At 35.5% G+C, this 27,802-nt stretch overlaps 1 protein-coding gene and 1 long non-coding RNA gene across 3 annotated transcripts in view; both read right to left on the bottom strand.

Annotated features, from left to right (window-relative positions):
* Positions 1 to 1,811: 1,811 nt before the first annotated feature.
* Positions 1,812 to 27,802, bottom strand: part of VAPA (VAMP associated protein A) — a 47,778-nt gene continuing 21,787 nt past the window's right edge. The window contains exons 2-7 of one of the 2 annotated variants that reach the window (XM_028525022.2): positions 26,785 to 26,937; positions 23,556 to 23,659; positions 23,016 to 23,096; positions 10,270 to 10,404; positions 5,871 to 6,044; positions 1,812 to 2,574 (exon numbers count right to left, since the gene is read on the bottom strand). In XM_028525022.2, the coding sequence (XP_028380823.1) occupies positions 2,416 to 2,574; positions 5,871 to 6,044; positions 10,270 to 10,404; positions 23,016 to 23,096; positions 23,556 to 23,659; positions 26,785 to 26,937 (806 nt within the window). In that variant the 3' untranslated portion in view covers positions 1,812 to 2,415. The remainder of the gene's footprint in view (positions 2,575 to 5,870; positions 6,045 to 10,269; positions 10,405 to 23,015; positions 23,097 to 23,555; positions 23,660 to 26,784; positions 26,938 to 27,802) is intronic. The other variant, XM_028525023.2, reaches the window with a different exon arrangement.
* LOC118496728 lies at positions 7,660 to 10,229 on the bottom strand. The gene is made up of 2 exons (XR_004899285.1): positions 8,354 to 10,229; positions 7,660 to 8,323 (listed from the first exon to the last, which is right to left on the bottom strand). It is a non-coding gene; the product is annotated as an uncharacterized LOC118496728 (long non-coding RNA).

The raw sequence follows: 27,802 nt of genomic DNA, 5'->3' as shown, positions 1-27,802 counted from the left end.
ACACTCATTAAAAAGAACAAATTAAAAATCTCCTATACAATTAGAGCATTTCCTGATATGTAAAGCAGTTAAGCCCACACACCCTTTTCTTTGCAGGTGCTGCCCAGACTATATCTAAAATCCAACCATTGCATAATGCATTTTGCAAAATGCCTATCTAAAAATACACTGTATTTCATAGTGTTTATTACCAATGTTAGGGGATGGGAGCATTTCTAGCCTAAACACTAAAAGAAAACATATACATGAGACTATTCAACAGTAGTGGCGTATAATACAAGTCTACGATAGAAAACCACATACTCTTATTAAATGGCATCTTAGGTTCATTATTTCAAGTCATGAACTAAATCAATACATTTTTTTCCCTACAAAGTGACCAGAAAATACACCAAACCAAAGTCAGGAGAGCAGATTACTAGGTCTAGCCCTGCCTCACCTATCTATGAGATGCAAGGAAAGTTCTCTTTAACTCTCTCTCATAAAGGCCTTAGTTTCCTCAACTATGAACAAAGGGGTTGAACAAAATGATATCTAAGGAACATTCCCATGAAATGGGATTTTGGTAAATTTTTGAGAACTTAAATGTTTAAAAAAATGACAGCCATGAAATATCAAGCTTGATACTTATCACCAATAATGTAGATTATACAGAGCTTTAAGCCAAGGAATTACTGATTCTGCATTTATGGGGTAAAAATGCAAGACTCTTTCTAGCATGCTTTTCCAGTTATCAGAAAGGGAAGGAAATTTTACAATGACTGTAATTCATACAGCAGCAATGGAAACATTACCTGCAGTAGCATGCTAGTAATGAGATGGGTGTTACTTGTGCTTGTTTTTAGTAACTTTTGCACAACAGCAAGAAGTTTTGTAGAAAATACCATATAGAGCCAATCACACAATAAATGTGATTAGACAAATCAAAATATACTTAAAATGAAAGGTCAAACAAAATACTTAGAGCATTTCACTCATTTATAAAATGTATACACAGACATGGGCCTAACATACTTCACTGATCACATCAAGTCCCAAAGTCCAATCTCCCTTTCAGATAGAAATGTATCTTTTACAAAACCAACACCTATTTTCAGGATCAAAATTCACTTGTACTCAGTTAAAAAAAAAAAAAAAAAAAAAAAAAAAAAAAAAAAAAAGAACGTATTTTCTATGGTTCCAAAATTTTCTATGCTGATACACGTGAAATAAATTCAAACCCTATAATGCACATTTACAATGAAAATGTGTTTCACATGGTTAACAGAACTGCAAGGAATAAAGTCATTTCTCACAAAGATTCCCAAGGCTTGCTCAGTGATAAGAAATTTCCAGAATGGGAATTTACTTTGAGTGTCAAATTGGGCAGGAAAAACACCTACTTTTAACTATTATTATGAAATATTATAAAAAGGAATTATTAATAAGCTCATTAAAAAGCACTTGACTAGAACAACCAAGAAGAATGAATCTTTCTTGGAACAATACTAAAAGGACCTGTTTAGAATGGGGTAAACGCAATACAGCCACAAGGCATACACATAAACTGACAAAAATTACAGCACTTTTATTCTCATCAAATTTGCTTAATTTATATTATCTTGAAGACAAACTGATTATCTTTCAAAATATGAAAAGTACAGTGAAACTGATCAGTTCCTTTCATTAATAGAATGAGAACTTTTACTTACAAATACTGTAAATCTGAAAGGGTTTTTCAATGTGAAATAAAATTATGCATTTTAAGTTTCAAATTATCATGGAGTGGACTTTCTGTTATCCCCGTCTAATGACACGACAGACACAAGCTGTTGAGCAAGAATCTGTTAATAGTTTTATTTGTTTTAATGTTAAATACCATGGGACAGAATTGTAAGGATGAAAAACTCAGTCAACAACTGCCTCACAAGGGATAAGAAAAGTTCTGCCATATTAGCAAAGGTAAAGGAGAAAATTTACACTGTAAGAGGCACCATTTCCCCACAGAATACCTCTTGGCATTTCCTGAATGAGTGGGATTAGCAATCTAAATAAATCATTTCAAGAGGTAACAGCAACAGATAAAATTTAAAGGGATTATTAAAATAACATTTACAAGACTCTGAACAATTCTTGAACTCTTATTAAAACAACAAAGAAAGAACAACTCTTTATTTATGAATTTCATAAAGGACTGAATGTGCAACTGACATCTGCTAGTGATGATCTGGTAATATACAATTTGTCCAGTAGCCAAACAGTTTGTTTTTATTCTGTTTTCTAACCGTAAGAGATCATTAAAGGCAAAGCCTATATGACGCTGTACACACACACAAAAATGGTCACCGTAGGCCATACTACCAATGAAATGGTAGGTAAACACATCTTTTTCTGGTCAAGAGAAAATAAAAGAAATAGCACTCTGCATGCTTCACTCTACAAGATGAATTTCCCTAGAAAGAATCCAATGAAAATGGCTGCAATTACAACAAGAAGTGAAGGAAGAGGACTGGTGACATTATCTCTGAAGGACGCAGTTGAGGTTGATCCAGGTTTATCCGAGTGTGCTACCTTTCTGAGCCTTAAGCCTTCATCCTAGAAAAAATATATACGCACAAAAAAAGTTTTAAAAACAAATATGCATATAAGACTACCAAGGTAAAAATCAACAGAGAAAAAACAGGCTGGGGGTGTGAACAGGATTTACTGCTAACTGGAATAAGAAAACTTTCTAGGGCAATGCAAACATTCTAAGACTGGATTCCAGTGATGGCTGCACAATTCTGTAAATTTACTAAAAATCATTAAATTGTACCCTTACAATGAGTGACCTGACAGTGTAAATTATGCCACAATAATGAGGATTTTAGAAACTAGAGCTCAGAAATATACTCCTAAAAATCTGAAAAATCACATATGGCTGTATTTAAATAGATGAAAAATTCCATTATTAAAATTAATACAACTAAAGAGTTCTGTGCATGTATGTATTTCCAAGGTGGCCCATAGGTTTTTTTTATACCTACCCTAGCCCAATTAGCCAAAGACCAGAAACAAACCTGCAGTCTGACAGGTTCACTTACTCCCTGCAACCAGGGTACCAGCACAGCAGAGGCACAGGTAACTCACCAAGGGTAGAAGAACTTTATAGGATTTGAAAGAAAGGGGAAGTTCAGGGTGAAATTTAAATAATGTAGTTTTTTGATATGCTCAAAGTAAAGCAGGAAAGCTGTGTGTAAAAGGGTCAGCACTGGATCTGAACTGTAAACACTGAATAGTTTCTTTGGAAAGTTGAAATTACAATAGATGTGGAGTGTTATATACATCAACACACCCATCCAAAGCTCTGTACCTAGACTCAACAGGGAGGCTGCTTTTCTATACCAAGCTGACTTTGATGCTCCAGACAAGAGTGGGTTGCTTCATTCTTACTGATATGATGGTTTCACACAGCAAAGTTTCTGGCAATCTATGATTTTAGGGGACAATGTTTCTCAGTAAAAAAAAATAGTAGTCACTGAAGATGGGAGGTTGTTATGACACTTTATCAGTGGCAGTATGACCCTAGGGAAAATACCAATATCTGTATTTGTTACTTAGGCATTTGGCTTTATCTGTTTGTGTCCATCATCTCAACCAGATGAATGGCAGGGCACATTTTTATCTCCTCACTACAAGCTAATTTTTACATTCTCATACTGACTCCTGTGTACCAGGAGTCTACCTGACAAAACACTGTTTTATTTCCATTACTAGATTTTCTGAGGGCTTGTGGGTCTTTTTGGTCTTATGCTAATTAATCCCGTGTGGTGAGAACAATGATTCTCAATCACAGCAAGAACTTTAAAATATGGTCCTGGTGATTCTGATTCACTAGGTCTGGGCAAGGCCTAGCCAAGTACATTTTTAAATGGTTCTCTGGGAGATTAGGATATGGTCTGGATTAAGAACCATAGAGGCAGAGAAATATAAAAGGTTAGTGATCAGACATGCTCAAGAAAGTTAGTATGGCAACAAAGTATGATGGGTCTTATGCATAAAATATTAAAAAGCCTGAAATGGATTCTGTAAGCCAATGGTCTTTTATCTTTTAAACAGCAGAATGTTTTTTTCAAATAACATCTCCTAGAAGAACATCAGCCTATTAAGAGTTACAACCAGAAATTAAGTCTCACTCACCTATCTCCTGGTTCACTCTTCCTATTTTCCAGCCCTGCCCTGCCTGTACCAACCATTCCTATCATTTCCACTTTTCCCCTCTCTGCCAAGAGATAAACAGTGGTTTCTGGAACAAATACACTGTGTATACTAAGGAACACATCTTTCAACAAAGAACACAACTTGTGCAAGTCCTAGAAGATAAATTAACAAAACTACACAATGTGGAGTGTGAAATGGAGATAATTTTTCCACTATTCAGATAGGTGCTGGAGGCAGAGGGTCCCTGGGGGGCACTAAGGAATATGAAGATAACCAGAAAAATTATTTCAGCACTGATCAATTCAAAATATAGTGCTTTTTGATTCAGGGTGGTTCTTATGTACACTTAACAGACAGAATAACAAAATGTAGATTAAGTTCCCTAACTTAGCTCATTTTTGTATCATCTAGCAATATTTTAATACAAAAACCTAAAACAAAGCCTTAAAAAATTTTAAAGGTACTCAGATCTTGAAATAATTACTTGTCAAAGGCTAATTAATAATAACCTCCATACATATTCAAATTACTCAATTCACCAATCCATTCATTTATTCATTTGAATATACACTAATGACTATGATACATATGTCTATGAATGCAAAAATGACTCCACACAGTCCTTGCCCCAGGAAAATACTGTCCACTAGAGGGAGTACCCTACATCCACATCCAACAAGTAACAGACGTGGTGGAAACAAAGGAGACAGCATTCCTAAAGAATTTTTCTTTTGGTTTTGGAGGGAGAGCACCCTATAAAAGGTTATACTGAAAAGATTACAATAAACAAGTACCAAGAAACAAAAGTGCATGTACGTATGTGTTGTGAGGGTAGGGACAAGAATTCAAAAGCATTCCAGTCAAAGGGAAGAACTTAAGCCAAAGCAAAAAGGGGGAGGAGGGATGGTAAAAATAGAGACGCTTCTTCAGGAAACTATAGCCCAACACTGTCCAATACAAACATAGTATGAACTTTACAAATGTGAGCCACATATGTAATTTTAAATTTTCTAATGGCATATTAAAAAAGTGAAAAGAAACTGGCAAAATTAGCCTTAATAATGTATTCAGTCCCATATAATCCCAAATAATACAAAAAATATATACTTAACCGTTTTTTTGGTACTATGCCTAAGAAACCAGTGTATATTTTACACTCACAGCACATCTCAATCCAAACTACAGTCATATCTCAGTAATCATTACTTTCAGAACTCGTCAAACCCTATACACTTCACATTTTAACAAGAAAAAAATGTTTCAGGACTTGGTGCTTGCTTCCCACTTGGCACCCATTTCTCACGAGGAAACAGAGGTCAATGTGTCATTTTCAGCAATCTACACAAATTAATGACTGTAACCTCATTTCAAGTGCTCAACAGCCCCAGGTGACTAGCAGTTGGCTACTCTATAAGCAGCACCATTCTAGGCAATTCGTATGACTAGGGCACAGAATGTGAAGGGTTCAAATAAGTTCAAGCAAGCAATACCTAGGAAAAGAACTTGCAGGCAATGAGAAGCTATGGTAAAACTGTTCAAAGAGGCTGGGAATTCAGAGCAAAGGACAGGACATAATCAAACTGAAGAAAAGGAGAAAGAACTGCCCCAAAACTGATAGATAAAGTGGCCTAACAATGGTCACATGTCCTATACCTTCATTTAAATCAACTTATTTTCAAAATATAACTTACTCTCAGGTGTCGATTTTCTTCTGACAGCTTCATTATTTCTCCCTGAAGTCTTTTACACTCTTCCATGAGTTTCCTTGTTTCAGTGTCATTAAGTGAAACACTATGTGGTTTTGGCATGGGTCCATCTTGTTTAGATGCATTCAGCGGAACAGCTTTGCTAGGTTCCATATCATTCTGTGTTACAAAGACAGAGGAAATTTTTTAACTGACTAAATCTCCTTACAGGTTTTAAACAAGAAAAAATTTAAACTCCACATCCTTCTTTTCAAAATAATTACTTTAAAAGTTTGACAATTTTCAATTTCAGTAAGAATTTTTTTGATAGTGAATGTTACAGTCACCTGTGAACAATTTTAGAGGGACTAAATCAGTAAATGTCAGTAGTTTAGATAAAGCAAATAGGCCCACTCCCTCCTCTACTCCCATAACCCTTTGCACTTACCTCTACCAAAGCACTTATCATATATCATAATAATGTATTTTTGATGTTCTTTCCTACAATACTTCAGAGGCTGGGAGAGCAAGAGTCATTTCTCTTTGTACTGACCCCTTAACCCAGCACTTTGACGAACAGTAGTTATTTAATGAAAGTATGCTGAATAACTGACGACAACCAAAATCCAAATACGAAGGTGATTTTCAGTGCTCTGATTCTGCAATTCAGATGAGGTTCTGGGAGGGTAGGGGGGATATTATTGTAATCATTCCAATAAAATTAGACTATCTAAGAAAAACATTTAAAAGAAAACCTAACTTCTATTAATGGGGAAAAAAATAACTAAAGGATATAAACCTTGAAAGGGAAATAATGAACATAAACCAAAAAAAAAAAAAAAAAAAAAAAAAAAAAGAGAGAGAGAAGGGAATGGAAGGGAGTTATTTCCATGATCTCAAACTCAAACATAAATGATTCCTTCAAATTACCGTTTGATTTATGAAATTCAATATGGAGTCAAAGTACCCAGTTTTAAATCTATGAGCCCCCAAAATCTTAATTCTCACCAACATTCACCCGTTTAACACTAGTGGCAAAGGCATAAGATAAATACCTAAGGCAGTACACTTAAGTACTTCTGAGCCTCTGATCTAAAGTGCCTCCACATCCTTCAGTCCTGACATCATTTATCCCATCACATACAACGTAACAGTATTAGTGCAACAACTCATCTTTTTAATTAAATTTTTACTTGCTAAAAATTTAATTTTAGATAAAAAGATATAAATTGCTTTATTCAGATATAAACTTCTAACACAAATACTTCCAAATCAACTTTATGGCATTTCACAGTACTCATTGATGACATTTTAAACCAATTATATACCGATCACACCATCCTACCTCCTGAATTTATATTAAGAGTAAATAAATTGTTTGTTCAAAGTCAGTATTTTCTTATGAAAGGGAGGTAATTTTACTATTATGCCTAAATCCATCTAAAAATTAATGTTATGAGATTCTAATGTACAACACTTTATAGTATTTGACCTGGATTTTTCTAATTTTCTTTAGAAGCTTCAGAGTTGTGAAAGGTTTTAAGAAGGCTACTTCAGCCCTGGCTGGAATGGCTCAGTGGACTGAGTGCCAGCCTGAGAACCAAAGGGTCACTGATTCAATTCCCAGTCAGGACACATGCATGGGTTTCGGGCCAGGTCCCTAGTAGGGGACCCATGAGAGACAACCACACGTTGATCTCTCTCTCGATTTCTCCCTTCCTCTCTCTAAAAATAAATAAAATCTTTAAAAAATGGCTACTTTAATTTTCTTATCTGAGTTTTTTCTCTTGCTCTCTTATTCTTTACCCTATCCTTCCCTATCTGCAATCCATCCCATCTCCATTATTAAAAATCAGTTCCTGATACATTTTGCTTTCCACCAATATTCTTTCCCTTAATACTTAATAGTAACTATATTTCAAAATGATTTTTCAAGTGTGTTCAAATTCCAACCTAGAACAAGTCCAACTTCTGAAAATGAGGGTGCCATGTTGCCTTCCTCTGTAAAAAAGAAGGCAATAGTCAACAATACGGCAACTGAGGAATCTTTAGGTTTTGGTTAAGAATTGGGGAAAAAAAATATCATGCTCACACCAAAAAGTTGACTAAAAAATTAGAAGGAAATAGGTGAGGCCAACAAGTAGAGAGAAAAAAATAAAATGAGGAATTATCAAACTCTTCACAATTGGATTTTTATTTTTAAATAAATTCTTGAAATTCCAGAAAATTTAGAATTATGAGGAATTCATCTCCCATTATTTCATCAATCCAACACAACTATTATTTGTTATCTTCCAATATTTTTTTCATAAGCCCATTTTGTAAACTCCACACATACATGTACATTTTAATCTTTCTTCAATTATATGCATATCTTTTTATTTTCATTTTAAATAACACAATATGCCATTAGATATTGTATTCCATGCCTTACTACAATTACTTAAAGCATTTCATTCCTGTTAGACATTTGATGGGTAGATTTCCACTCTGGGATTTAACATGTCAATGAATATCTTCTTACAGTGGCAGAATTAGATTTTTCTTTTTTATTGACATTTTCCTTAATGTGTTTATATCACTTTTATAACCAAAAGGAAAGGAAATGTTTTAACCAATTTGTGGAGCATAAACACAAGACTAGGAATGCAAAAAGATAAAGTGAAGCTTAAACATATTTCAAAAGTGAGCCAAATTAAGTCATGAAACAAGTTACATGTAGTGTAATTATATCATGTACTTTTTAGGCCCCCTACAAACCAGTCAACATACATAGAAGATGCAAAGAAATCTAATTTATTTATGCATATTTAAATTATAATCATATATCCCTAACTTGGTTGGGGGTTAAGGGAAGTGGAGGGAGTAAGTCATTCATTTAGTAACAATCTGAAGGGCCTGATGAGAAACACTAAGGCTGCCGTGACTTTTAAGTATAAACTTCCATTCAGGAGCTCCATTAGTGAGGTTTGGCTCCAGGAAAACAGCTTGTTCCTTGACAGTTGCTACAGACTGGTCCAGAAAGTGGAGACTGGTTGTTCTGAGAACCATGAAAAAAGGAAACTAAAGGGATTCAACAACATGCTGCAAGTCTTTGGAAACTGATGAATTTAGATAAACCATAAGGTCAAGGCCATGATATTAATAAAGAAAATATACCCTATGCTGCACTTACTCTACTGTCTTATATTAACTAGTCCACCTACAGTAATCCCTCTCCATCTGAGTTGAATTTACTTCTGTATTCTTTTTTAATATCCTTCAGAATTTTAATTCCAATATTCTAACTAATTCTTATTGGGGGTAATTAGACAAAGACAGAGCAAGCAATTGGAACTAGGGAAAGGTAAAATACAAGGCAAAGTAGATTTTTGCAATGAAGTCTTAAGAAAGAGAAGCAAAAGGATATAAATATGGGACTACACTCTTGTGATTATTATGAGTAAGGGGTATAAATATATAAAGGTTAAAGCCAAGAGCTATGGCATGAAATTGTTTGGAGGCATAATTAAGGCCTTATCCTGGGAAAACATATTGATAGTATTTGAATAATAAAATTACTGAAGATTTATTTTCACTCTAAACAACCAATTTATTCTGTTACTCTAGGATCATCAATAGCTAACTAGACATTTACATAAAGCATCAGGTTTTTTTAAGCCTTAGTATACATTGTCTCTGTAAAGGCAAATCAAAGTATAAGAAAATTGTTCACACTGTGGGGTTCCTGAAGTTTTCAGTAAGCAAGAAATGGAAAAGGGAATCATACAGCAACCATTATATCACCTAAAAGTCGACACATACACACACACACACAAACGAAGACATTAATAAATTCAAATATAACCTAAGATCTTTAGGCTTTATACCACAAATTCTCCTACCCTGGGGCATTGTAAATAACTAACAATGACAGTTAAAGAGGGGTTACTATTATTTGTATTTGATAATAAAATATAAAATAGTAATCTCACTTATCATACACACACACACACTTCCCTGGAAAGCAATGTGTGCCAGCTGCTACAGGAACCCTATGTCTGCTAGTCTATTTGGATACTTAGATATGCTCCTAACTCCCTTTTTAGAATATGCTCACAAAATTTCAGTGACAGGAAAAATTACAGCAATTTCATAATAATGTTCAAACTTACATTTGTCCTGCCCACTATTGAGATTTTAAGTGTTAAATTTGTTTTGTTTTGTTTTGTTTTAGGACAGTAAATAGTCTGTGTGCGTGATTTTTAAGTGAATTGTGGTTCTGTAATTTTAAACATAACTGAAAATTTCAATTCTATTTACTTCACATAACATACTCACAATACCACCCATGTGGTAGATAACTACATTAACATAACCAGTAACACTAGTAGACTCCTATGTCTGTTAACTCCCTAAAACAAACCTTCTGCTTCTCCTGTTTGTACACATTGAGTCCCCTGGGGTCATTCTTCATGTTATAACTGGCAGGAGTTGCAACTGTGTTGTTCATGTTGCTTACTGAAGTGACAGCTGGAGCAGTCCCTGGTGGAGTTATACCCTGAGGTGGTATGGGAAACACATTCTCAGATTCATACCAAACTCTGAGTTCTCCCTGCATGGTATCAGGAATGACTAACACAGAAATCATTAGGCTCTAAAACATTACCATTTTATTCTACAAAAAGGTGTTATACATAAGAAATAACAGTAATAAATAATAGCTATGTTAGTTAAAGCCAAAAGTATGAAATTTCTGAAATTTTTTTACATTTCCCAAACAAAATTAGCTATGATCAATTTGCATTATGTTCACAAGCTTAAATGTATAAACCTTATTAAATTTATGCTAGCCTTATGTTATCTTAAAATGAATACCTTCTAATTTTGTGGTGCTAAATTTTTGTTATTAATCAATACTTGTCAATATCTGAAAAACAGCACTTCATATTTTCTTACCTTTGATAATAATCTGAACAATTTTTAAATGACATTTTCCCCCCTTGAGGTTCAGAAACTACAGTGATGTATAAACTTCTCCAGTACTCAACACCCCCCCTCCTGAAATATACACATACCTCCTCTTCCAGGACCAATGAACAAATTTCAGATGCACATAACATTCTAGTATATACCATTATCTCCATAGTTCTCCTATCTTTTCAAATTTCTCTAATATAGATAAAAATATTACAATAAAAGTTTAGAACTGACTCTGAAGTAATACTTATTGATATACATTATATATAAAAACTAAGAGAACTCTATCTTACTAATAACGTACTGTCCCCAATCTGTTCTTTGTCTCAATAGAAAATGTATATTTACTCATAAAAAGTCTTTATACTTAAGACCCCTGAAATGCTGTTCTTGATAGCCTATCTTCCTTTATTAAGACAAATTATTTTTTCCTAGAAAATATATTATTAACAGATATTATATGTAGGGCATAAATGAAATCCAATACATTTTTAAAATTTGGAAAATGTCAAGTAAAGCTGTAGGCCTCAAAAAAAATTGGTGTGTAATTGAACACAAAGAATTGAGTAAGTGATAAACATGATAAATGAGTTAACTATAAATACATTCAATCCTGGAAGAAAAAAAAAACACTACTACTAACTGGACATTAGATTTAATAGAGCTGACAGTAACTAAAAGAACTAATAATTTAGAAAACCCCACTTGGTAAAATATAAAATAGTCAATGCTTTAGTCCAACAACCCAAGAACCATAAAGAATGGCTCTCAGTATTAGCACTGACACAATTCAACTGAACTTTATGGGCCATTAATTTAATGAAACATATCCATAATTTACTGAAGTATATCTACTCAAAGACCTGCTATTCCCTAGGACTAGGGAGACCACACATTTTATTGTGTTTAACAGCAGTATTAGTTAATACCTGTTATCTATGAATAATTATTAATAGTACCTCCTTTTATTCTAAAACAGAAGGGTCCCTGGATTCTTGGGTCACTCTATGATCCAAATTAGACAGCTATTCCCCCCCCAAAAAGCCCACATTCTAATGGTGGGGCAAATTGGTTTGTCACAAAAAATGACTTCTTTAAACTATAAAAATATCAATAAAAACATGGACTCAACCACTATACTTCTAAAGCTGTCAACTTTCTTATCCTACAAGATTGACCACAAAACTTCAATCTTTTTTTAATATATACAGTGTATTATCAAAGGTCCTAAAACAACTCATGAAACCAATAAAATAACATGCCCTTTCCCACTGTTTTTAGAACATGCAAATGCCCAATAATTAATAGCATACCTAATTAGATCCAGACCTTCAAACAGGTATACTTACATATTCTATTTAAATTCAATGCTTATCTACTTGTTGGAAGGGGTGGGGCGGGGGGACAGGGGCAAGCAGTACACAGTAGGGTGGGCAAGGAGCTATAGGCAGGGGTTTCAGAGTGGGCTGAGGTGCTGAACATAAACAACAACACTGTAAAGTACAAGACCTGCTCACTACTACACCAACTTTGAGAAGAAAGTATCAACAACTATGACTGCTACTCTCAATCTACTTTGGATACTAAATTATTCTAAGTTGACTACTAAAGATCATGAATTCTAATGGCCTCTTTAAATATACCATCCTGAGAGAGTTTTTTTGTATATTAAACCTGAAGTTGTCAAAAACTAAACTGAATTTTATTTCAATTAACATACTTCTTAAAACGTACTAAGAAAAAAAAACAAAAAGTAAAGATCAAAGGATCTCAACTAATTCACAATACAGCAATCATACTATAAACTAAAAAAACTATTTTTAACATTTTTGTTAATATTGCATATTCAGAAATGCATTTTCCTTGAATAAGGGAGTATCACCTTTAATCAATTTATGCAGATCAGAATTCAGCTTTTATCAAAAACATTTTATCAATTTATATGCAGGAAACTAACAAACTTTATCTAGACAAAAGACTATTCTGTAATGCCCTAATTTCTTAACTGACAATTTTAACTAAACTGAAGATAAATATACAGAAAAAGGGTATTAAGTAATTTTGGAATTTGATCTATGCTAGATAAATGCTAGGTGATTTCTAACAAAATTCTAGCTGTATACTACAAAGAAACCAGTAGGTCAAAGATATTACAGTTTTTAAGCAGTTTTATCAATTTCAACCGTAAACACTGAATGGAAATGGCAAGACACAATTATCAACAGGGTCTAATTACCATATGAATGAATTATAAAAGATGTTTATATGCATTTTTATATATAAAAGGTTTCATCCTTAATTATAATAAACAAATAAAAACCTTATCATGTATTTCTTACTAGTGTAAACTCCAGATTTGGCAATGTTAAGGTTTCATATTTCCTAAAAGGGATGAGTTGCAACATTAAACTGATGACTCGACAAAGTCACATAATGAACAACTCAGAACTGGGTCTGTGCCAGGGTGCACTCAATTTAAATACATTTCTCAGTAATTAAGATCTCTTATGGAACCTGCAGGTTAGTAGCAAGCAACAAAAGAATGAGCTTAACCAGTACCAATGTTTCCAAAAGTGATTTTACATTATATTAAATAAAAAAGAAATGCTGGGTTAAACAATACTTTCTTCATTCAGGGCCTATAAATGCAATATGCTTATTTACTGGAAGACCTAGTATTTGGAGTGTTTTTCCAAACTCATTTGACCACAGAACCCTTCCAACCCAACACACTTAGGGAAATGCTGCCTTACAGAAACACAGCTGTGGTTCAGCCCTTCTTTTTAATATGTAACATGAATTAATTAAGGCCATTTCTAGCTGTATATAATATAGACCCATTTTTTGTACATTTGAATTATGTAAATCTCAAATACTAATATACTGAAATACTAAGTCTTATGTGAAAAACTTGAAATGCAAAGTCTACACACTTTAAAATATCCATAAAGAATCATAACAGCAAAGCTAATATGCCACATGAGCTGATAGAGCCAAACAGCACTGCAGCTGGTTCACATAGTACCTGTGCATTCTTTTCAGGGCCAGTGATGAATTTTAGACATTTTCAGTTATCCAAGACCTTTAAGAATATATTTCAACCACAAAATGCATCACTACCACAAGAAACAAAAGTATATACATCTTCCTATGTGACCATGACATGATTTAACCATTAAAACTTTACCATTTGAAGAAGTGCCTTCCAATGATAATCAAGGCCTTCATCTAATTATGGCCAATAAAATGGTTTGAAAAAAATTCTGAAAAATCATTGTCTTATTACAGTGCCCAAATTAGGTTCTTGATATACCATCTCCACTGAAAGGAGCCAGAGATTCTTGAAGAAATTGCTGATTCCAAGTCTAGGTTTGGAAACATCTTCTCATATTAGACATAAAAAAACTACTACCAAGGGTATGAGACTTCCATCAAGATGGCTCACCTTTTCACACAACCACATCAAAATTACAACTAAAATACAGAACAACCATCACTCAGAACCAGCACAAATTGAGTTAAATGAAAGTCTGACAACTACAGAATTAAAGAAACCACATCCATCCAGACTGGTAGGAGGGATGCAAATGCTGAAGGGGTTGGTCCCTCATACACGTGTGGTGGATAAAAGTTTGGGAGGGATATATCAGGCCCCCTAGCCCAAGGTTCCAAGGCCAGGAAGAAAAGTTCCCACAACTTCTGGCTGTAAAAACCAGTGGGGATTGTTTTGATGGAAGAAACTGTTGGAGCCCCAAACAGTTCCTCTTAAGAACCCACACAAGGACTCACCTACACAGGCAAACACCCTCTGAGCTTCAGCACCAGGGTAGCACCTTGAAAAGCACCAGTGGTATACAGGGAGAAACTAAAGGGTCTCACATCAAGATAAGGAAATGCCCTTGTCCCTTTTCTAAACCCTACTCACACAGATCCAGCAGGCTGGTGCTGTATCTGAGGCTCCACTGATCTGGCTAACACTGGATGACCTACCTAGATCCCCAGAGACTCTGCCCCACCCAGCTTACAGGCCCATCCAAACTGTTAACCATGACTTTTCCATATGAATGGCTGGTCTTGGTTCATGCTTCACAACTTCCTAAATCCTATCAAACAAGCAACAGCTGGCCTCAGTGAGCCCCCAACCCCCAGCCCCCAAACCCCTTAAGTGGCCCCAGGCCTGACACTAGCAGCAGCCTTCCTAGATTCACAATTTGGCGTTGCCAGGCAATCTCCAAGCCCAGCACAAGTAGCAGCCATCTCAGGATGCTCTACAGCTCATGCAGGGTGCCCCTGGGCAGAACACCAGTAGGGGCTGACCTTGGCCTGCACCACCGAGGAAACCCCAGACCATGTGCACCCAGTGGACAGCTACAGATCATGTTGGAGCTCCACCACTCTGCCCCTACACAGCCAATCCTCTACAGAGGGTGGAGGTTGGTAGTCTGTGATCAGAGCCACTCTTTGCAGCTGACTGGCCTGGATAAATCCCTCCGATTGACCTGCCAACAGCAACCTAGTCTCAACAACAAGAGGAGGATATACTCAGCCCACATGAAGGATGAACCTTGAGTACCCAGCTTGGGTGGTAGGGAAGGCTGTGCCACTGAACCCTACAGGACACCTACTATATTAGGCGACACTACCAAGACACGGAGTCAAAGCAGTTCTATCTAACACATAGAAACAAACACAGGGAGGCTGCCAAAATGACAAAACAAAGAAACATGGCCCAAATGAAAGAACAGATCAAAACTCCACAAAAAGAACTAAACAATGGAGATAAGCAATCTATCAGATGCAGAGTTCAAAACACTTGCTCAAGGAACTTAGTGAGTACCTCAATAGCATAAAAAAGATCCAGTCAGAAATGAAGGATACACTAATTGAAATAAAGAACAATTTACAAGGAAACAACAGTATAGGACATGATGCCAAGAATCAAATCAATGATTTGAATACAAGCAAGCAAAAAACAATGAACCAGAACAACGAGAAGAAAGAATCCAAAACAATAATGACAGTATAAGCAGCCTCTGGAACAACTTCAAGTGTGCCAACATTCACATCACAGTGATGCCACAAGAAGAGAAAGAGCAAGAAATTGGAAATCTATGTGGAAAAATGGTGAAAGAAAACTTCCCTAATTTGGTGAAGGAAATAGGCATGGAGGTCCAGGAAGCACAGAGAGTCCCACAATTATGATGGATGCAAAGAGGCCCACTCCAAGACACATCATAATTAAAATGCTGAAGGTTAAAGACAGAGAGAATCTTAAAGTAGCAAGAGAAAAAAAGTTAGTTACCTACAGGGGAGTTCCAATAAGACTTATCAGCTGATTTCTCAAAAGAAACTTTGCAGGCTAGAAAGGATTGGCAAGAAATGTCCAAAGTCATGAAGAGCAAGGACCTACAGCCAAAGACTGCTCTACCCAGCAAAGTGCTCATTTACAGTGGAAGGGCAGGTAAAGAGCTTCCCAGACAAGAAAAAGCTAATGGAGTTCCTTATCAGCAAACCATTATTATATGAACTGTTACAGGGATTTCTTTAAGAAAAAGATTACAACTATTAACAATAAAATGGCAGAAAATATATTTATCAACAACGGAATCTAAAAAACAAACTAAGCAAACAAGAAGAACAGAGATAGAAACATGGATAAAGAGAACTTCGTGATGATTGCCAGATGGGAGGCGGGGGGTGAGGGAAATGGATGAAGAGGTTAGGGGATTAAGAAGTACAAACAGGTAATTGCAGAGTAGCCATGGGGATGTAAAGTACAGTATAGGAAATGGAGTAGCCAAAGAACTTATATGCATGACCCATGGACATGAACAATGGTGGACATGAACATTGCCTAAAGGAGTGGGAGATGCTGGGTAGAGAGAGAGAAAAGGGGGAAAACTCAAGACAACTATAATAGCATAATCAATAAAATATAATTTAAAAAATTAACAGAGACAACTAAGGTCAACAGACTCAGGAACCAATTTGATGAGGTTCCTACTAGCCAATATGAGCAATAATGACAATAACTGCAAGGAACTGAAACATTGATATGTTTTGGCCATTGAGTTTATAATAATACAGAAGAAAAGACAGAGAGAGGGAGAAAGGCCTTGAAGGAGGGAGACTGACTCACTGAACATCATTTCAGAGGGACATTTATTACCAACTCGCTTTTTAAAGCTTATAACTAAAGAGAAAGACTTAGGCATTTATCTTGCCTTTATAAACTTTGCCACTAAATTAATAATAAAATATTAGATGGGCTCAAGTTTCTCTCTTCCCAAGTACTCTATTAATATATATAAAAAAAGCAAGGTTGATAGAATGTCACCATTATGCAACCTTAAATTAATTTTGACCCAACATTTTGGCTTGATAATTCTTTGTTGTAGGAGCTATCCTATGTACTGTTAGGACATTAAGCAGCATCCCTGGCCTCTTCCCACTAGATGCCTACTGCAGCCCTCCTCTCTAGTTGTGACAACCAAAACTGTCTCCAGACATTAACAATGTCCCTGGGGTGGACAGCAGCAAATCACCCCTCGTTAAGAACCATTCATCTATCTACACACTGCACACCAATGGCTGCTAACTTCACAAAAACAAGAAGACAGTATGAGCCTTCTCAAGAGAATATATCCTACTTACAAAGCAGTCTTGCCTCTTCCTACCAGCAAAAATAAATCTCAATTAAATCAAGCCTCTAGATCCAAATATGGGAAATATAGAAACAGAAGTTAAATGACACCACAATGATGCAATCAGCAAAATCTAGTTGGTTTGGAACAATTCATAGGATAAACCCACTTTCTTTAAATTGTAAAAGAAAAACAGGAAGTCTAGAGATTGAGAGATTTAAGAAACATCATCCAATAGCAGTATGTAGACTATTTTTACTTTAATTCCAACAAATAGCAAAAAAAAAATTTAAATGCATGTGTAAGATTAACTTGAATGCTGCCTGGATTGTTTGATATCAACAATATATTAAGCTTAAAGTCCTTATATTTGAATGATACATACTGAAATAGCAACTGTATCACACTGTGGATTTGCCTTAATGTGAGATGGAAAGTAGTATGGTTTAGGTGAAATAAGATTAGTAAATTCATTAATCATAAACTGGTAATTGTTAAAGCTGGTCAGGTTCAGGGTACTACTTTTTTAAGAGCTTGAAGTTTTTCAAAATAAAATGTTAAGAAAAAAGCACTATCTTCAGCACATATTCCCTACAACTAGTCAATACTATACCTCAAATCCAAATAGTTCAGTTAATACAAATACATTCTGCAGCTAGTTCATCCAGGCTCAAAATCAGAGAATCTCTGGAGTACTCTGAAATTACTGAACAGTCTTCAGGTTACTAATAATACCTGGTCTAAAAATTTTCCAGGGCCAAACTACTTCTGCTCATGTTCCATGGTGTGGGACTCTGGGGACTACATTTGGTATTTGTTCAAGCCCTTCAGATCCAAAACCACTTTCTTGGATTACTATCGGCTACACCTACATGTAGATATACCTGCTACTCTCCTCTATGATAAGGTAAAATGGCTAGGCTCAGCTATCATAGATATATCATTTCCATCAACTTCTGGTTTGGTTTCCAAAGCAGTGAGAACTACTCTTGATCAGCAATATTAAATATTTGGCTTCTAGCCCCTTGCAGACTATAATGTCAAATTGTCTCCTATCCAGAACATAACATAAGCTCAGATGAAAGATAGGTCTATAACTAAGTTTGATAAATGACTGTTAAAAAATTATGTAAGTACTGAAAAAATATCCAAACGTGTTTTTAAAATAAGTCAACCCTTATTCCACTGAAGTCCACTTTTCTGAATATAGCTGAAGATAACAAAAATACTATGTCAAAGAGATATCTGTACCCCCATACTTAAATAACAGCATTATCTGCAATAGCAAAGACACAGAAATAAACTAAGCAGTCGCTGACAGATGAATGGATAAAAAATGTGAGATACATACATATATATATAACAGAATATTATTCAACCATACAAAGAAATAGAAGTAAATCTCACATTTGCAACAATATGGATGACCATGAGGACATTTTGCCAAGTGAAACAAGTCAAGACAGAAAGACATACTCTCTGATCTCACTAATGTGAACTCTTAAAACTCAAAGAAAAAGAGTTCAGATTTGTGTTACCATAGGTGGGAGACAGGGAAGAGGAACTGGATGACAGTGGTCAAAAGATATACAAACTTCCAGTTATAAGTAAAAATTGGAGCTATAATGTACAATGATTGCAGTTAACACTATGGTGGTACCTGAAAATTGTTAAGAAAGTAAATTCTAAGAGTTCTCATCATAAGGAAAAAAATCTCTTTCCCTTTCTGTATTTGTATCAGATGATGGTAACTAAGCTTACTATGGCAATAACTTCACAATATCACTGTGCAAAGGCAAATCATTATGCTTACATTTATCCTGTGCTGTATGTCAACTGTATCTCAAAACTGGAAAAATAAAATAAAATTAGTCAACCCAGACAAGTGCTGTCACGTTTCTCAGTTTTAATAGTAACAGCTTTGAAAGCTCTTGGCTTCCTAACAGCCTAGGCAAAGAAAAAGTAAATTCCAAAAGGAAAGCATACACATGCTAACCCTCATTTTCCAGTAAGAACCTATACATTCACATTTTTTTGTTTTGAGCAAATCTCTCAAAATCCCTTTTAAAATGCACTTAAAAACACAGTAAATAATTTGGTCAAGCCCTAACTGGTGTGGATCAGTGGTATGGGCATTGTCCTGCACACCGACAGGACAATGTCGGTTGCTGGTTAGATTCCCAGTCAAGGCACATGCCTGAGTTGCATGAGAAAGGCAGTGTATGGATGTTTCTCTCGTGCACTGAAGTTTATCTTCCACTCTTTCTCCCTTCCCTCTCCTCTCTCTGAAAATAAATAAATAAAGTAAAATCTTAAAAAATAATAATGATAATGATTTGGTCAACACCTAATTACCATTCGGGACTTTTTTTGTTTCAGCTTATCCTGAAAGAGTAACACAATAATTAAGCTCATGTACATAATCTGCAAGTTTACTTTTCAACAGGGCAAAGAGCCTCCAGATCAAGGTGAGATTCCTGTCAATTTGTAGCCTGATAGTGACAAATAATTCTATTAATTGGTATTATTTTATATATTAAGTCACCCCCAAAAACCCTATTTACCTTTCAAGCCTCACCTATAACTAAAGATTCAAATTTGCATTTCAGAAGAGAACACAAAAGTGACCATAACCCATTCTATACATTCAAAGACCACTTTTTAAATTACACACATATATGCCTCAGTCCTCCAAATTGTTTACCTCACACTAATCAAGAAGCAACATAACAACTGTTTACTAGGACTTCCCACCAAGATGGAGACATAGGTAGACACACTGTGCCTCCTCGCACAACCAAAAGGAGGCAACAATTTAAAAACAAAAATCAAGCAGAACTGATGGAAAATCGAACTGTATGGAAGTCCAACAACCAAGGAGTTAAAGAAGACACATCCATCCAGTCCGGTAGGAGGGGTGGAGACAGGCAGAGAGGACTAGCAGCAAGGTGGTAGCTGGCAGACCCAGTGAGGCGGCAGACTGGGGAGCAGGGCAGGGCGTGCAAGGCTGCAGCTGGCCAGCAAGGCAGCAGTGGGCGGACCGGCGAGGCAGCGGCTGGTGGAGCAGGCAGTCCCACATTTGTGCACAGGTAAACCGGGAGAACAACTGCGGAGCCAGACAGACTGCATAAGCCAGGGCCCCAATGCAGGCAAATAAAGCCTCAAACCTCTGATTGAAAACACCTGTTGGGGTTGATGCAGCAGGAGAAACTGCCAACCTCACAGGAGACTTCTCTGGAGACACACACAGGGTCCTAGAACACACACGAACCCACCCACTCGGGAATCAGCACCAGAAGGGCCTAAGTTGCTTGTGGGAAGCAAGGGAAGTGACTGAAATCTGGCAGAGAGTGGAGCAAGCACCACTGTTCCCTCTCAGACCCCTTCTCTACATAGTGTCACAACCCAGTAATATGGGTTACCCCGCCTGGGTGAATACCGAAGGCTCCACCCCTCACTACATAACAGACACATCAAGACAAAAAAAAAAATGGCCCAAACAAAACAACAGATCACACACCAGAAAAAATACAACTAAGCAATGAAGAGATAGCCAACCTATCAAGTACACAGTTCAAAACACTGGTAATCAGGATGCTTACAGAATTGGTTGAATTTGGTTGCAAATTAGATGAAGAAATGAAGGCTACGCTAAATGAAACAAAGGAACATGTACAGGGAACCAATAGTGATGGGAAGGAAACTGGGACTCAAATCAATGGTGTGGACCAGAAGGAAGAAAGAAACATCCAACCAGAAAAGAATGAAGAAACAAGAATTCAAAAAAATGAAGAGAGGCTTAGGAACATCCAGGACATCTTTAAATGTTCCACATCCAAATTATAGAGGTCCTAGAAGGAGAAGAGGAAGAGCAACAAGTGGAAAAGTTATGTGAACAAATAATAAAGGAGAACTTCCCCAATCTGGCAAAGGAAATACATTTCCAGGAGGTCCAGGAAGCTCAGAGAGTCCCAAAGAAGTTGGACACAAGGAGGATAACACCAAGGCACATCATAATTACATTACCCAAGATTAAACTGAAGGAGAGAATCCTAGAAGCAGCAAGAGATAAGGAGACAGTTGCCTACAAAGGAGTTCCCATCAGACTGTCAGCTGATTTCTCAAAAGAGACCTTACAGGCAAGAAGGGGCTGGAAAGAAGTATTCAAAGTCATGAAAGGCAAGGACCTACATCCAAGATTGCTCTATCCAGTAAAGCCTTCATTTAGAATGGAAGGGCAGATAAAGTGTTTTCCAGAAAAGGTCAAGTTAAAGGAGTTCATCATCATCAAGCCCTTATTATATGAAATGTTAAAGGGACTTATCTGAGAAAAAGAAGATAAAAAATATGAGCAGTAAAATGACAGCAAACTCACAATCATTAACAACCACACCTAAAACAAAAACAAAAGCAAACTAAGCAAACAGCTAGAACAGGAACAGAAACACAGAAATGAAAATCACAAGGAGAGTTATCAACAGGGGAGTGGGAGGAGAGAGAGGAGGAAAAGGTACAGATAATAAGTAGCATAGATGGTAGGTGGAAAATAAAAAGGGGGACGGTAAGAATAGTATAGGAAATGTAGAAGCCAGGGAACTTACATGTATGACCCATGGACATGAACTAAAGGGGGGGACTTTGGGTGGGAGGGGGTGTGCAGGGCAGCAGGGAGTGAAGGGGGTGAAAATGGGACAACTGTAATAGCATACCAAGAAAATATATTTTAAAACATTAAAAAAATAAAAAGTATAACAAACAAAAACTATTCACTAAAGAATAAAGTCAGATTAAGACAGCAAGATATTTATAATAAACACTTACAATAAGGAGATAAAGAATGAAATCAGATTTTGACCAAAATCAATACCGAGCAAAATACTCAGGAATAGCCAAATTTGAAATAAACTGCTTATCCATGTAAATTAAACCTTTTATCCTCAGACTGTTGATATACAATTGCCAAAAAATGGCATTAACCAAAATGGTTTACGTCTGTTAATTTCATTTTATTTATATATACAAATGTATCATTCTAAAAAAGAACCTGAAATCGCTTAAGTGGCAATAATTTGGTAGAATTAAATAATTCTTCTCCACCATATAGCTTCTATCTAAAAGTACAGTCACACCCCAGCACTCATCAGCTTCAGAACTCCTTAAACCCTGTACTCATCACTTTTGACAAGAACGAACGTTTCAGCACTCAGCATTTGCTCACGACTCATCGATACTTGCTAGAAACTGTATGAGTCACGGTGCCACCCTGCAAGAGAAAATGCTTCATTGTTCAGTACTCATCAGTTTTGGCACACATCACGAGTTCCAGAACGAATTAACGAGTACCAACATACCACTGTATTTTTTTCTTGAACTAATGCTATTAAAATGAAAAGTGCACATTAAGTCTTGTTTTAAACTAAGCACTGAGTATTATAAAGTGGAATACCATTATTACACACCCTACAAAGTTCAAAACAAAAGGAAAATTAATCTCAAAGTAACTGAGAGGTTCTTAACAACTTCCATTTTTTTTATATTTCCTACTTACCAATTTATCATTTTCATTGGGCATTTCAAAAACACATCTCAATTTAGAATCCATTAATTCATCGGGTTTTGCCTCTTTCCACTAAAAACAAACAAAACCAAACTTGAGACAGAAGATATAACAAGTTTCACATGAAGGGACAACTAAAGAACTGGTACAGCTGCTAGGAGCAGAAAAGCTGCCGTCTTTGTCTCAGCCAAGATGCAACACTGCATTGCACTGTCTTGATCACCCTGCCACAGGTATGTGGCCATGCCACAGAACTTTCTATATAATCCTCCTAAAAAGAGCTACTATTGCTATCCATTAAAATGACACTGACATCTCTATAGAGATCACAGGACTTTTGTCTTAATAGCATTTCTAAATTGTTTCTAAGAAGTACTATTTCAAACTTCTTTCATTCTTGCACTCTAGATTATCTGTAATAAATAGATTTATGGATTTTTTAAAAATTAGTTTTCTCAGTTGAGAACTAAACAAAACCCACAGTTTAAACAATATTTCTCAAAACAAATTCTGTTCAATTTCTGTACTTACCACAGCTTCCATATCTGAAATGTTTGGTGGGGCAAAAATTGTCTGTACCATAAACTTGTGTTTACTCTTTTCATTGGGATCATAGTCAAAGGGCTGTAGCATTACTAAATAAGAAAAAAAAAGGACACATTACACTGTATTCTGCATTTGTTTTCTTCTTATTTCTATCATCTGATTCACTAGTATGCAAGTCCAAAGAAAACCAGGAAGGGTTCAAGAAACCAAACACTGGCTTATTCACATTAAGGACTCAGAAACAACTTTATATTTTCCAATTATCTTAAATATTTCCACCTTTCTGAAATGCTAACTCTTTAACAAGATACAAAATAAACAAATGAGTATTTAAAAAAAGGTAAGTATCAATCCGATTTTCCCTTCTAGACTTATGTTTAGGAAAGTTTTCAAAACTTTGCCAACATTAACTATTTTCATGCCTGCAAGTTTGGATTAAAACTAATAAATTTTCTATTAAAACCAGTTATAAATTTAGGCTTTCTTTTAGTAGAGATAATCCCTCTTAAAATTAGACAACTGGGTTATCTAAAGGAGAAATGCTAAGTAACTTAAAAACTACATGTATTAGTGTTCTAATATAACTAATTTTTAAAAAATAGATTTTAAAGAAACACCCATTAGAAGAGCTTATCAATTTGTTTAAACATGACTCTAAGAAAACAAAATATACAAGGAAACCACATGGCTCCATGATTCCTAGAACTTTTCTAGCATCCAAATAATTACATTCAAATTTTTCTAAGCATTAGCCTATAAAAGAGGGTTTGTAGAGACTCCATGTGGTTATGTTAAATTATGTAATATAAATCTAATAATGAATAAACCAACAATTACATGCTAATATTTAGGTTATTTCTAAGATATACTTTGCACGTCAACACTTTCAGAAAGAGAAATGCAATTAAGTAAATGTGAGAAACATCAATTATTTAAGAAAGTATTATTTCCAAGCTATGTTTGAGAAGTCCATCAACTACTATCAACCGTTAAAAAATTTTTTAAAGGGCCAAATATATAGCAGCAGAAAATGCACAGGATAAACACCCGAAATGAAAAAAAAAAGGACAATAAGTTTCTATTAATACTGTTCACTAAGCAATCATTACAGGCTAGTCACTATGAACTAGGCAAAAAGAAAATTTTCAAATATGGCAGTTATACAAGGCTGTAAATAACAAGAAGACAATCTTTATATTATAAATATATATATATATATGTATATATATAAAATAGAGAGAGAGCGTCCACGCTTACACTAAAAGCAGAGGGGAAAAAATGAGTATGTAAGTACAGAAAGTCAATCAGGGAAAGCAGCTGGAGGAAGTATAGTTTGAGTGATTCCTCACATGGAAAAGCACTACACTAAAAATTGGAAGAGCTAAGTTCTAGCTGGAGAAGAGGGATCTGAGGGCATGTTATGCAAATAATAGTGTATCTGAAGTCAGGTGCTCAGTATAAGGGGTTTATATGGCAGAAAGTACTTTGAAAAGTATACATTAAAAAACATTAATATAGTAAAATTTCAGCAATCTAGAACCCTCAAAGAAAAAGTCATTCTAAATAGTTTTACAGATTCCTAGTGATATAAATGCTTGCAACAAAAACTATTTTTTATTATTATTTATTTATTTTTAGAGAGGGAAGGGAGGGAAAAAGAGAGAGAGAGAGAGAAACATCAATGTGCAGTTGCTGGGGGCCGTGGCCTGCAACCTAGGCATGTGCCCTGACTGAGAATCGAACCTGTGATGCTTTGGTCCGCAGCCCGTGCTCAATGCACTGAGCTACACCAGCCAGGGCCAAAAACTATTTTTAACCACATGAATAGAAGTAATTCTATTTTCTTCCAACATAGCTTAAAGATTTAGAGAGCTACTTCCAGAATGTATGTATGCATTGTTTTATATTATTTCCTATTCATTTTCCCCAGGAACTGATGGCCTGAACAAACAAGTAAGAAGGCATTCCTCCTAGGCCACCATACCACAAGACTCACTAAAAGCATCTTTTCTAGGTCCTCCTTGCTCTGAGTTTTTGACTATAGCACAGAGGGAGGATTTAGGGTCATCAAGAGCTTTGACTATGGTCTGTCCTCTACTGCCTTTGAGTCAGGTCCTACTTCTGAATACTCTCAATGGGTCTCCTCTAGGTTCTCACTCTTTATATATAATTTGCTATTTTTAACCTCTGTGGCCTTGAAAACCAGAAAACGGATATAGAATTATTGTATGCTTATCAAAAACACCATGTTTTGTTTTGTTTTTAAAGTACACATGTCCAAGCCATGTCCCCACAGATTCTGATCTAGGAGGGTCCGCATGTGTTCCTGCTCTCTATGTTATTATGACACATGGTAAGAGTTAAGAACTACTGCTACAAAATAAGAGTAAATGGTCTCTTGTGAGGCCTAAGAGGTTCTCCCATAAGAAAGAAATAGTCTCACACTGGGTTCCTATTTCTCAGATGTTGGATGATATCATTAGAAACTACTGTCTTGGGAAGTCTGAGGAAAGAAAGGAACATTTAATAGAAGGCATTAATTATGGCATCAACACAGATTTCACAGCAAGAATAAGCAATCCATGCATGGAAGGAACCAAGTATACTCCCTGCACTACAAGTAAACACAAAAGGGAGTAATAGAAAATAACGTTTTCAAATGCAGGGCACTGTTTACAATGAAAAGCAGAAATACTCATCTAATTTGATATAATCAGCAGAAAGAGGCATTATATATTTTAAGCAAAAGATTTAAAATACTTCTATAGTTGCACATAACATGTAACAATAGCTAGCAATCTGAATTAAGAATAAGCAATTACAAAAATAGTGTAATATTTCAAAGATAAAACAGTAAGGGCAGGGAATGTGGTAGTGAGCTGTAGAAATAAAGACACAAAATTTTAAATTGACAATCGCTTATAAATTGACCACATAACACCCCATCACACATAAGGGTGAGAAATTTTGTGCAACAATTTGAGCATATATCATATATGTGTGTGTGTGTGTGTGTGTGTGTATATATATATATATATATATATATATATATATATATATATAGTAAGAGAAAAGAACATCATTAAAGGCAAAGCCAGAATAACAAAAACTTTCCTCTCCCACCAGATAAAACCCTATTCATTAAAACCAAATAAAAAATAATCATAAAATGTCAAAACTCAAAACTGTGTAAATTCTGGATAAGATATGCTACCTGAAACAGTCACAGTTGACCCTGGGTCAATAATTCCACTGTTGGGTCTCACACAGTACCGACGAGGTGCTGTAGTCTTCACTTTGAAACATACTTTTCTATCCGATGGATTTCGCAACTTAAGATTTGTAGTGACTACATCTGTGAAGGGGCCTGTAAAGTTCAAAAACCCAAAACAGGAAAAAAATTTTAATTGGATTGTTTCACACACAGAACAGAATTCAAAATTAAATGTATATAACCTCAATTTTATTTGAAGTATATATTAAAGTCTTTGTACATAAATATACCAAATGACTAAGTACTTTTCTCCAAGTAGTAGAGTTATAAATGAGTTTTATTTTCTTGTTCATTCCTTACCATATTTTTAAAAATTTCTACATGAGCATGTATTATTTCTATCAAATAAAAGTATTTTGAAAGTTTCAATTTATGATATAAATCTACAATTATATTCTTATAGTAGACTGGTACCACATTACTGAAAAAAAAAAAAAAAAAAACAGGATTTTCTAATGGTGTACAAACCAGTGCCAATCTTCAAATTCACTTTAATGAGCCAAATGTAAAATATCTCTACATCTGACAGCAATGCTCTTGCTTCTCTCAGATTTGTTTCATTCTTTCACTCACATATGTTAAGTACTTCTTATGACCACTATGCCAAATACTCTAGATACAAAGTTCGTTGGGGATTTTTTTTTAAGATTCTATTTATTCTTTTAGACAGAGAGGAAGAGAGGGACAGAAACATCTATGGGTTTCTGCCTCTCCCATTCCCCCACCCAGACATCTAGCCCACAACACAGGCCTGTGTCCTGACAAGGAATTGTGCTTCCTCAAAAGACACCCACCTCTCTGAGACACACCAGTCAGAGCTAGATACAAAGTTTTAAAGTTTTGGTTCTACAGCCTAGCAACACAAAAGAATCCATCCAAACAGGTGATCCAGTCCTGCCTGAATTAAATAAATCCTAAACCTTTTTTTTTAAAGGAGGGGAAAAGAAAGATTACAGCC

This window comes from Phyllostomus discolor, chromosome 9 (assembly GCF_004126475.2).
Source record: "Phyllostomus discolor isolate MPI-MPIP mPhyDis1 chromosome 9, mPhyDis1.pri.v3, whole genome shotgun sequence".
Classification (NCBI taxonomy): domain Eukaryota; kingdom Metazoa; phylum Chordata; class Mammalia; order Chiroptera; family Phyllostomidae; genus Phyllostomus; species Phyllostomus discolor.
The sequence above is the reverse complement of the archived record's forward strand: the minus strand, read 5'-3'. Positions and strand labels throughout refer to the sequence as shown.